Here is an 11,997-nt window from a genome sequence, read left to right as displayed (position 1 = left end):
GATACAGCTGGTATGTGAAGCTAGGGTTAAGTGGGGCCAAGGGAAGCTGTATGTTGTGGACCTCTCTGCACATGCACCCGTGCTGACAGGAGGCCACAGACACTGTTCTGGTGCCTTACGAAGATATACTCCGCACAGGTGAGTGCTGGGTACGGTGTGTGTAGCGCCCCACTGTCAAGTACAGCGTAAGGCTAGGGAAATGATTTCAGGATTAAGTATAGGCTGGATTCTTAGTTTCCTCTCTTGGGTGTGTGAAGACAACTATGTGTATTCAATCTCCATGGAGGTATTAATGTATCCTCAAAGCGCCAAAGGAACAATTTTGGAATATCTGTAAGAGCTACACTTAAAAGATTTAAAGGAGCAATTCTAAAGAGCTCTCCAGGCTATTTTTATTTGTTTGAAGGGCATATCAAGGCCACCATGCCTAGTCCAGATTCAGGATAAATCTAAAATCACTCCCACCTGCCATAGCCTGCATTAACTGCTGTCCAACCCTCTTCCCTTGAAGGGATCTCAGCATCTAATTCCAGGGTGTGCACACTAGGGAAGCTGCAGAACAGACTCTTAGGGATGTACATTAATGCTACAGAAGAGCATCTGACACTTGCCTGGCTCTTTCTCATTTTCCCACCATTCTTAGATTCAGCTAGTGGTGTCTGAAGGGTCCGTGCTTCATAGTGAAACAGCCCACATAGTGAAGGATGTATGTGGGGAGCATAATGATGGATTTGTTTAATCTTCTCTGTTACTTTTAGCTTTCTCCTTATTTATATAAGTTAAGAATGGTTCCATATACATTTCAACATTTACTTGCATTTGACAAAACTTGATTTTTAAAAAAAACTAGGTTCATACACATCAGTTTCTGGCGGCTGTGGGAGCTGTGGAGACCTTCCTCAGCTCTTCTTTGGGTGCCTCCTTCCTCTCTTCCTCTTGGGTGTTGGCAGTTCCTCTTTCCATGTCTCCCATGACTCCACACTTCTACAGCAGAGGTCCAAAGTCACAGTTTCTACTGCTTCTTGAAGACTCAGTAGGTAAAGGAAGATCCCTAACAAGACTGGAGATCGGGGGAAAGGGGATTTACCTCTGATTTCAACGAAGCTGGGAAACAATGTTTCCTTCAGTTTTTATGTGGTTAACAATCATATTAAGGAAATGGATTTTTTTTTCCAGAAACAAGCAACTGAAAGGACACACCTAGATGCTGCTTACCTTCTTAACTATCCACACAATCTCTGCCTCCATTTTGTCCTTTAATAACATATTTTGTAATATCTCATAGAGATTTATTAGCAATACATTGAATTACTTGGCATTAAATATAAATTTTGTATCCCTTTAAGAATTTATGATCTAGGCTTCTGAGTATATTAATAGTTATGAAAATCTTAGGAGTGGGGTAATATATAAATGTGCACAGTGTAACTTTGACAGGTGAAGACCCAAACAATACCGATCTACAATCCCATTTCTTCAATGTGGTAAGTTCTTAGGGCCTGCAAGGATTATTTTAAAACTGTGTTTGTTGCCTGCCACTCTGCTACCAAAAATAAACTGGTCTGAGGGAACTAAGTGTGAGAGGACATTCCTGGAAGCTGTCTCATCCGAGGCCATTTGTGACAAAGCATTCTTGACTTTTTTTTTTTTTTTTTTTTTTTTTTGCAACTTCATCCAAATCACACTGATATATTTCAAAAGATTTGGGTCTTGTCTTTTTCTTTCTTTCTTTCTTTCTTTCTTTCTTTCTTTCTTTCTTTCTTTCTTTCTTTCTTTCTTTCTTTCTTTCTTTCTTTCCTTCCTTCCTTCCTTCCTTCCTTCCTTCCTTCCTTCCTTCCTTCCTTCCTTCCTTCCTTCCTTCCTTCCTTCCTTCTTTCTTTCTTTCTTTCTTTCTTTCTTTCTTTCTTTCTCTTTCTTTCTTTTTTGTGAAAGGCAAATAGACTCCATACCACCAAATGTGTAATTGAAAAACTTACTTAAGCTGGTATTTTGTCTCAACATTTCAAAATCTGTTAACTGGAGTTAGAGAGACCAAACAAACCACATACTATAGACCTATTTTAAGAGGATAAAGAAAGGATTGGGAGAGAATGCAGCCCCCCACCCCCACCCCCGTGCCGGAGCCAGGAAAGCTGAAAGTCAGTCATTATCTCAAAAGTCCTTTAATAGGCTGGTGACCTTGAGCGAAGCGGTAGCTTGCCTATCTAATCTTGGGTCTTCAGCTATGGAGTTAGGCAAAAACCGACGTTTCCAGGGCCAGTTGCTGTGTCCAAGTCATTAAAGTGCTACATCAGTGAAAAGTCACAATTGATTTGCATAGACACCTTTCAGGGTATAAATCCACTGCCTTAAGAATTCAGACTGCCGGATTTGGAACACACCGCCAGAGTGCAGGAGCGCAGATTTCTGTCCAGTACCCTGTCTGAAAGCAGGACGCGGGCGCGCGGGGGTTGGGGGGGGGAGTCCCCTTCAAAAAGGAACCGGGCGGGCCTCAGAAGGAGTTTGAGAGAGAAACCGGACTGAGTCAAATAGACGTTCAAGGTTGTAGCCCCTTCTCCCGGGAAGGAGCCAGCGACATTGCTACAAGGATGGAGATCCACAAGCCACACAAGCCACACAGCGGGGCATGGCCACAGGATGTGACCCTCCACCCTCTGAGGCATCTGAAAAATTTACAAACCCAGGATGCATACTGCAGGAGAGAGGGACAGGGGAACTGCAGACTTCAAGGAGGGGGGAAAAACAGTGGGATGACAAAGGTTCTCGAGGTTTCTGTTTGAAGGCAAGGGATGCAGAGTCCCCTGAAGGGGAAAGGACTGGGCTCCCCCAAACAACAGTAGAGTAAAAAGCAGTTACAGCATCAGTCCCCAGGAGCCCTTTTCCGCGCGCCTCTGTTCAATGGGTTCTTGCACCACAAGGATGCCTACCTCTCCCTCATCCCAACTTCCCACGCGGGTCTCCCCTTGGCCCATCGCGCCCCCACCCGGCCAGTGCCACGGAATCTGCCCCCCACCCCACTTCAGACCCACCCAGTAACGGTTTTTGGATCAGCAGCTTCCGACCCCTCCCCCTTTTCCTAGCTCACGGGAGCCGCAGTGCCGCGCGCTTCTGAGAGGGGCAATCCGCCCCGGAACCGACGTGAGCGGCCCGGGGCGGGGTTGGTGGAAGCGGCCCAGGGATCCCCCAGTTCCAGTCGGGTCCTCTTCTGCACCCACACCTCCCTCTCACGCACGACTCGTCCCCCCCTCCCCCTCCTCCCCGCCCAGTCCCACGCCTGCTCCCTCCCAGCCTCCCTGCGCATCTCCGCGCTCCCTCCCTCCCTCCTCCCTCCTTCCGCGCGCCTGGCACGCGCAGCCGAACTCTGCGCCGCCTCCATCAGAGCCGAGCCGGCGGCTCAGCCGAACAGCCGCTTCTGCCGCCGCCGCGCCGGTCCTCCGCGTCCCCTCCCGGTCCCGCCCTCCCAGTCCTGGTGCCCGGGTGCCCCTTCCAGCCCTCCTCCCTCCTCCCTCTCCAGCCTCCCCTAGTGCTCTCTCTGGCTGCAGTCCGCGCCCGGCCCGCCACCGGGCGGGCAGGAGGGCGGCGGCGGTTCCACCATGAGCAACGAGGGCAGCAATCGGTGTAGCCGGGTGGACAGCCGCGAAGCCGAGCCTCCCCTGCCCCCGCCGCCTCCGCCCCCGCCGCCGGGAGAGCCGGCCCTGGTCCCCACCTCCCCACGCTACCGGCCGCCTCTGCCCGCTCCTCCGGAGCGCACCGCGGGGTCGGGCGAGCCGCCGGTAGAGGTGGCCCCAAGACGCAAGGGTGCGGATGAGCCGCTGCCGCCGTCTCTGTTGCCCCGCGACCAGGAGGTGTCAGCGGCCGGCGACTCTTGCGAAGGTCCGAGGCGCCTTCCTGAGGTGGCGGTCCCCGAGGCAGCGGCGGAGAAAGGCGGCCCGGGGGAGCCCGAGGCCGGTGCGTGCGGGGAGGGCGAGCGGCGGAGCACGGGAGATCAGCCCGAGACACGCTCCGTGTGCAGCAGCCGCAGCAGCAGCAGCGGCGACCAGCGCTCGGGGCATCAGCACCAGCACCATCAGCCTATTTGCAAGATCTGCTTCCAGGGCGCCGAGCAGGTAAGGCCAGAGGGACCCCAGGTCTGCAGGCGGTGAGCCTTTTCAGCACCGTGGACAGCGCACGCCTCGCTGCACTGCTTTCCACTCCAGTCTGCTTTCTGGGAAGGCAGATAAAGTGTCCTGGTGGCAGATGAAGAAGTAAATTTAACCGACACTTTTCCCCTCTACCTGATTTTGCAATCGGTTGTGCCTCAGGTGCTATAATGGTAACACCATCAAGCGTTTCTTGTGAATTACTCAAAGCATTTTAGTTTATAAGTAGAATCAAATCTATAGGATGCAAAGGTGAAGTCTATTTTCTATTAATGTGTCCAGAAAGCGTGGTCTCAGACTACAAATAGGGGGTATGGGGGGGGGGAGAGTCGTGCTACAATACTAAAAGGATGTATTTCCTTATTGCAAATTATTAATGTAAAAGGCACTACAGTTCTGCAAAAGGAAGTACATTAAAAAAGAAAGGCTATTTTAGCCAATTGATGTGCTTGCTGTTTTGTTAGAAACACATTTCAAAAACTGCAAGCACCATTAGAGGCACATGAAAACTTTCATGAGAAGCATCATGCAGGGGGGAAAAGATAATGCATCGCCCTTCCAAAGTGTGTGAAAACACTGGGTTTAATGTCTTTAAAAGTAAGGAAGTTGCATAAGAACATGCAGGCTTTCAGAAACATAGTGCCCCGAGTCAATATTTATGATGCTGCATTTAGAAAAAGTAAAAGCATAATGCTACTATGAGTTGCTTTCCGCCATGCATTTCTTCTTCAGCAATGATTAAGAATAACTGCAGAGGAAATGCATCTGACCATCCACTTAAAAGTTATTAAAGAGATTTAATAGTAGAGTTTTCTCCCAAGGGTATTGGGGGCTATGTCTTGCAGACATTTTGCATGTCAGAGGAACATTTATGTCATAACTCTAAGCACTATCTTGGAAATAGTTGTTTTTTTTTTAAGACTTTAGTATCATTCCCATCAGACATATAAAAATTTAATTTGGTTTTCTGGGATAGAGCTTGATGCTTGTATCTTTCTGGGGAAATCGTTTAGAAGGGGAAGAAGGAGAGCTTAGGGTTTGTAAGTGGAGGCAGAAACAGGACTATTCACAGTGAGCCGTTTTCTTTTCAGGGTGAGTTGTTAAATCCCTGCCGATGTGACGGGTCTGTTCGGTACACCCATCAGCTGTGTCTGCTAAAGTGGATCAGTGAGAGAGGCTCCTGGACCTGTGAGCTGTGCTGCTATCGGTACCATGTCACGGCCATTAAGATGAAGCAGCCTTGCCAGGTAGACACGACGCTTACCCCTTCCAGGAATAATTTTGTTAACACGGGTACACTTGACTTTCGCTTTTGCCTAAGCGATCCCCTTAATGCTACTTAGGCACATTTAATGCAAGTGAGCCCACAATTTAGAATCTGTAGACTGTGCTTAGAGAAAGCCATGGCATTTTATCTGAGATATTCAAAGGACATGTTAACTAAATGATTTCCTTGATAATTTGTTATTTACTGATCAAATGATAGCCAGTTCCATTTCTTAAAGACTAAGTTGGTAAAGTGTCACAGAATCTACTTAATCTGTTTTGTTAATTAGAGATGCTATACAGTATATTTAGCAAACATTTTTACATTTATTTAAACTCTACTGAGCTCATTTTATGGAAAATAGATGCAAAAGAAGTGTCTACTTACTAGTGCAGAAACTTCCAGTTGAACCAGTCAGCTCAACTTTTGAGTATTCTTTCTCCTTAAGCTTCTGTTCCATATGAGTTCAATTCCGTCCATATTAATTCTTGGTGACATTCAGTTACAAAGTGGATGCAGCCATGTTCCCTGCAGCTGCTCTCAGTAATGCTGCTGAAATTATACAGTTTCAAACTTTTGTGTAAAATCACACAGTGACGCAATATCATAGGGAGGCAAATACCCCCCCTCCCCCAATAGGCTTCTTTCTCCCCATCCCCTTATTTTTCTTGGTGGAAATGACTCAAGTTCTTTGAACAGGTTGATGGAGTCTAAAATTCAGAATATTAAGAATGGTGCTTTAGAGCAAAGTGGGGAAACGTGGAGCAGAGACCTGGCAGTAAACTCAGCAATGAGCCATTCACCAGACATGAAAGAGGCAATGGGAAAGTGGAGAGGGCAACATGATGGAACCATTGGCCCTTGTTTGTATCTAAATTATCAGATCCAACTTACATTGAGCTATATAACATGCATGGCACTGTAGTGTTTCTGAAGAAACCTAGAATGTGAATTATTATTTTATTACTAAATAATGTATTTATCATTATTATTTAATAATTTAGATTTCTTAGTATTTAATTGGTACCCTATTTATTATTGTAGTTAATTTGCATCTCTGAGAGTTGCATTTAAGTTATGATTAGCAATCACGAAATGAAAAAGGGAATTTCTCCACCTCAAGCTTACAAGTTACTTGAAAAGGGGAAGCTAATCTAATGAGAAGCATGGCCACATTGCAGTCAGGCACAGACCTGACACCTTTTCCAGAACTTCTGACTGTGTGTGAGTTAATCGATCTACTTATGCTGTCGTGTCCAAAGGTTATGGCATGGTTGACATTATTGTGTCTATGATGAGTAGAATACATGAGAGGTAAGAGACAAGAGTCTTGTCTCCAGTAGTGAGCCTAGTGAGAAGATGAGTAGACCTGCAGCGTAATGCTAGAAATTTCAAAAATTTAATTGAGAGCTACTATATGTTCATTCCTTTTGAACTTTAATTTTGCAGTAAATAGAAATAGGCTCTTTATGAACACTGAACAGAGGTAAAAGTCTAGGGCAAATAATACTATTTATAGTCATTATAATTCTAAAAAAAGGAATTCATGTATTTTGCTTCATTAAAAATACCATAATTATTTTAACAAAAGCAATTCCCCAAACACATTCCCCTCAAAAAATCAAAATCCCACAAGTTAACCCAACATTACTATTGTATTTAAGATTAGTTGTGTTAATATATCTATATCTATATATCTCTATATATAGGTATATATATATGTATATATATATCAGGAATATATACATACACACATAAATACATTTAGATATATATCATCTGTGACATTATCTTATTATGACACTGAGATGCAAAGTAATGTTTAGAAAGAGGTTCATATGAATGCTCTGCTAGTATGTTGTTGCATCATGTATAGATGAAAGAATTTTGTAAGACTACACTCAATACATATAAAGCTTGGACCTCATTTTTTAAGGTGCTAGGAATTGAACTAGGTCCCTCATACATATGAAGCAATTATTCTACCACTGGGCTGTATTCCAAGTCCGAGCTTGCTACCCTTACCTAACTGGAGTTGGTCATGAAGCCCCAAACAATGGATTTTTAATGCCCAGATGAAGAGTTTGGTTCCCAGCTTGATATTTTCATTATGGATGATCCACAACCTGAGCATTCACTCTGACTCTTAATGTGAGGACCATGGGAGTTATCAGTCATTACTTCTGTGGTCCTATGGCCTGATATAAAGTCACCTCCCCCTGGGCAGAACCAAACAGGAGGCATGTGCATGGCTCTTCATTTCCATGCCTGTCTCTCTGTTTCCTAAGCATGGGGTCATCTCATAGCTATGAGCAAGCAGTTCACTGGACTAGAACAGAACAGAGAATAAACAATAATATTGAGCAGGAGTATTTACTGAGCAGTTAGTCTGTGGAAGCCACTGTTCAGAATGCCTTACACACACAATATTTAGACTGATATTTAGTCTTTGTAACATATTAGTAATCTGAGTGATATGTTATCTCTACATTATGCAATGCAAAACTGGAACACATCCAGTCTCTCCTAGGGGTATATCAGCATTCTAACTCAGTCAACCTGACTTCAGGGTCTGTGGTCTTTACCACTGTGTTAGAAGTTCTTCTCTTCTCTGGAAAGTTCTGATAGCCTGCTTGATACTTCAGGGTCTTTCATGAGTGAGACTTGAGGCAAGTGGGAGCTGGTGTTAACTCAGATCTCTAAGAAGGATTAGGAAGTCTTTTGTTGTATAACATACTTCCTAAATTCTTAGTGATTAAACAGCCACTATAACTTATCTCACTAGAGTCTGTGTGTTGACTGAGGTCAGCTAGGGAGCTTTGTTCCACACATGAAATTACCTGGAACTATAATCCAGAGGTTTGGCCTTGTCAGAGCATCCTGGATGGCTTGCCCCTTTGACTTGTTCTTGGTACTGGCTGTTGACTGGGGTTCATTCTGGAGATACTCACTGGTACCCCAGTTCTTTCCCACATCCTGTGCTCCCAGCACTGTGGTGTCTGGGTCTCAGGAGGATATAAGTCAGCATTACAAATCTATTAAGGCTCAACCTTGGAAGTGACTTGCTTTCACATCTGCTGCGTTCTCCATCTAAAGCAAATTTAGTCTGGCTCTGATTCAAAGGAAGGGCACACTGACTCTACTTCTGGAGTCAGACCTTTTTTAAAGAGAGACCGTCTCTGCAGAAAAAAAATGTCTAGCGTGACTAGCCTTCCCATCCTGATCTCTCGATTTGATCTTTATCAGGTCCATGTGGACCAGTAGGCATCATTATAACTTCCCTCCTGGGGGCTCTGAGCTGAAGGAGGCTATCAGGGCATGGAAGCTTGACTTGCCCCTTGGTGTTTGATGTGTTTGATCATGCACTTTTCAGGAGTGTTTGTTACCGTCATGTCATGTCATCATGTTTGTATTTTTTCATTGGGGGGACTGGGACAGTGATGGCCAGAACACAGGCATGTGTGCTCAAAACATGCCACAGAGTGCTAACACTTTAGTTTCACTCACTTTTTTTTTTCTCATCAAGATTCAAATTCTCCCACTTGCTTGACTTACATTTTAGTTATGCTCAGTGGTAGAATCTAGGAGAAATCGAGCAGACACATTTACACCTTAATTGCTGCATCATTAGCAGTAGGAGTGAATTAAGACATTTGAGGTGATTAAAATGCATTTACCTTCCTCCCTACTTACAGAATTTATTTATTAATACATCCAAGATGATACATTAATGGTATTTTAAGAGTTAAAGCTAATTCTGTTTTGAATCACATAATTAAGTTTGAGAATTGAGATGCATGAGCATATAAGATCACATTTACTTCAAGATGTTGGTGACATTATAAACTGATGAAGCCATGTTGTAGCTTATGAATGCTGTTGATGATATGACTCTTTGAGGGAAAAACATTTACCAGGTAATGTGCTGGGTGGGACACTTTAACCTTGAAGTAAAACTCAGACTGCAGTGCCTCCAGATAGAAAAAGATACATACATAAGAAGTCCTAACAATAATATTATGTACATGTGATTTAACTTATATTTCATAGTCTTTACCTTTATTTGCTTAGTATGTGTATGCATTTGTGGTGTGTGTGTGTGTGTGTGTGTGTGTGTGTGTGTGTGTGTGTGTGTGTGTACACATTCATGTGCATATATGCCATGCTATTCTGAAGACAGACCACTTATGGCAGTTTGTTCTCTTCTTCTGCCATGTGAATTTTGAAGATCAAACGTGGGTCACCAGGCTTGGTAGCAGGTGCCTTTTCCCTCTGAGCCATTTCTCTAGAAATGACTTATCTTTCAAAGGGAGATCATGGTGAAACCTATTCTATATGTTATTTTGCACATTAACTTCATAAACATACATGGCATGCTTAGAATGGCTGTACTTTCTCCTTGTCTGTCATCATTGTTAGTTGTTCAACCTGCTAAGAGATAGGGGTTTAGGTCCCCTCTGATAAGAGGTGTTTCTTGTTACCCCTCTATTGTCACTAAATTGTTACTGCCCTCCTTCGTTATAACTCTTCAAGTTTTATTTTTAACTAATTAATAATAATTGCATAAGCTTACAGGGTTCAAAGAGATGTTTCAGTGCATGGATACATTGTAGAATATGTAGAAATATGACTACATATATGTAGAAATATGTAGAATATGTAGAAATATGACTAATTGATGTATTCACCACATCAGATATTTAACATTTTTTTTGTGGTCAGATTATCTAAAACATGGTATTTTAGCTCTTTTGAAATATAGACAACATTGTTGTTAACAACATGGGGAACCAGAATTTGCTCCCTGCATCTAGCTGCAATTTTATACACAGTGACCATGGTTTTCTCTTTCCCATACTCCAACCCCATCTCATCTTTTGATAATTGCCATTCTACTGGCAAAAAAATCAATATTTTGTGCATTCCACACACAAGTGAAGTCATATGGTATTTATGACCCAATTCCAGACTTATTCCACTTAACATGAAATCCTTAAGCTTCACCCATATTGTGGCAAGTGACAGAGGTTCTTCTTCTTTTTTTTTTACTTTTGCTTTGTGTAAGACTAAATTGTCTTCTTTTGTATATACACATCATAATTCATAGGCATTCAGATTGCTCTGTAACCAGGTGAGTGTGAATTCTATATTCTGTTTTATTTTTCCAACATTGTTGTTCTTCACCTAGGTTTTTACTTGTTTCTAACTGAACCCATTATTATAAATTATTAATAAGTCAATATTTTTTAAAGCACTGAAATATACTGATCTCAGTGTTGCAAGCATACTTACAGTTCAAATGTCCCTCCCCATGAGTCTACTTTACATCCATCTTGAGTCTTCTTGTATTTAGAAATCTGAAAATTGGGAGACTTTTAAATGTAGTTATTTCACAGGATAGGTTTATTCAAAGTCAGAGCGCCATTGTTAATTTGTAATTTGGAATGGCCAACATCAGGTGAATTGCATGTGGCCAGTCAGTGGGAGGTTAGGGAGCCTTAGAGGTTGTTGGAGGGTATTGACACAGGGTGGTTTGGCAGAGCATCACAAAACAGCAGATCAACAGGGAAATAGACACCCATCCGCCACAATTTCCTTACCCCTCTGCCAATACTGGAACAGAGGAAAAGATGAATGTTGTCTACTTGGGGAAGGACTGAGGCTTGTGTGCAGGCCAACTACTCTATAAGGCAATAGCACCCTGATCATTTTTGCTCACCTTCCTTGGTGCTTTTTCTTTAAACCCTCATAATGCACTTCGGGCCACAGTTCTCAGAGCAACAGGAATAATCTGAAAGTTGCTCACAAAAGTTCAAGGACATGGAATTATTTTTCAGTTTTAAATCCTTATTACTAAAATATGGCAGCCCACCAAAATAGGTACAAATTGGTAGTATTTATCTTGGCCATTGTTTTAAAGTCCAGCTTCTAGACCCATTTGTGAGACAATTCATTACTTTCTTAAATGGGGTATGAGGGAGATACTTTCACCTACACTGAACCTCATAGGTAGTATAATGTACTAAAGGAATGAATTATCATTAAAATTAACTGAGATTTTGAAAATTCATTAAGAAAATGTTAGAGTATGAAACCCATCAGCCTGGCATGCTCTTCTTGGGAAACATCCCTAGTGCTTGCTCATAATGATGTCAACATGTCCACATGTGTACAACCTTGTCTCACTTTGACTTTTTAATCTATCTGTTGCTCCTGTTGACATTTTCATGGGTTCAGTAGCAGATGAGGGGCGGAGGCAAAGTTTTTCATGATCATCCCAATGTCAAAAGACAGTTTTCAGACATATATTTCAGAAGTATCTGCTGGCATAAGTTGTAGGCAACTAAAAATGCCAAGATAAACAGGGAACACCTCACAAGACACTTTCTTTACCTTAGAAATTGGTTTGGTTTCATTTGTTTGCTAATTCTCAAGACATGTGAATCTGTATTTCATTCAGTAGACAAGATTGATGATTCTCTGCTGAATGAAATATGTAGATGAGCTTTGTGTACTACTATAGCTGTCACGTTTACTGTAGAGCACCGTGTACTGTTGATTCTCCAATTGCCCCAAAGCCAGATGGTTCTG

General features: G+C 42.9%; 1 protein-coding gene across 2 annotated transcripts in view; it reads left to right on the top strand.

The window, feature by feature from the left end:
* Positions 1 to 3,115: 3,115 nt before the first annotated feature.
* Marchf11 (membrane associated ring-CH-type finger 11) overlaps positions 3,116 to 11,997 on the top strand; it is a 104,293-nt gene continuing 95,411 nt past the window's right edge. The window contains exons 1-2 of one of the 2 annotated variants that reach the window (XM_006981754.4): positions 3,116 to 4,106; positions 5,231 to 5,386. In XM_006981754.4, the coding sequence (XP_006981816.1) occupies positions 3,594 to 4,106; positions 5,231 to 5,386 (669 nt within the window). In that variant the 5' untranslated portion in view covers positions 3,116 to 3,593. The remainder of the gene's footprint in view (positions 4,107 to 5,230; positions 5,387 to 11,997) is intronic. The other variant, XM_016000306.3, reaches the window with a different exon arrangement.

The sequence above is a fragment of the Peromyscus maniculatus genome, chromosome 15 (genome assembly GCF_049852395.1).
Source record: "Peromyscus maniculatus bairdii isolate BWxNUB_F1_BW_parent chromosome 15, HU_Pman_BW_mat_3.1, whole genome shotgun sequence".
In the NCBI taxonomy this organism is placed as follows: domain Eukaryota; kingdom Metazoa; phylum Chordata; class Mammalia; order Rodentia; family Cricetidae; genus Peromyscus; species Peromyscus maniculatus.
Note: the sequence above shows the minus strand (reverse complement) of the source record. Positions and strands in the feature narration are given on the sequence as shown.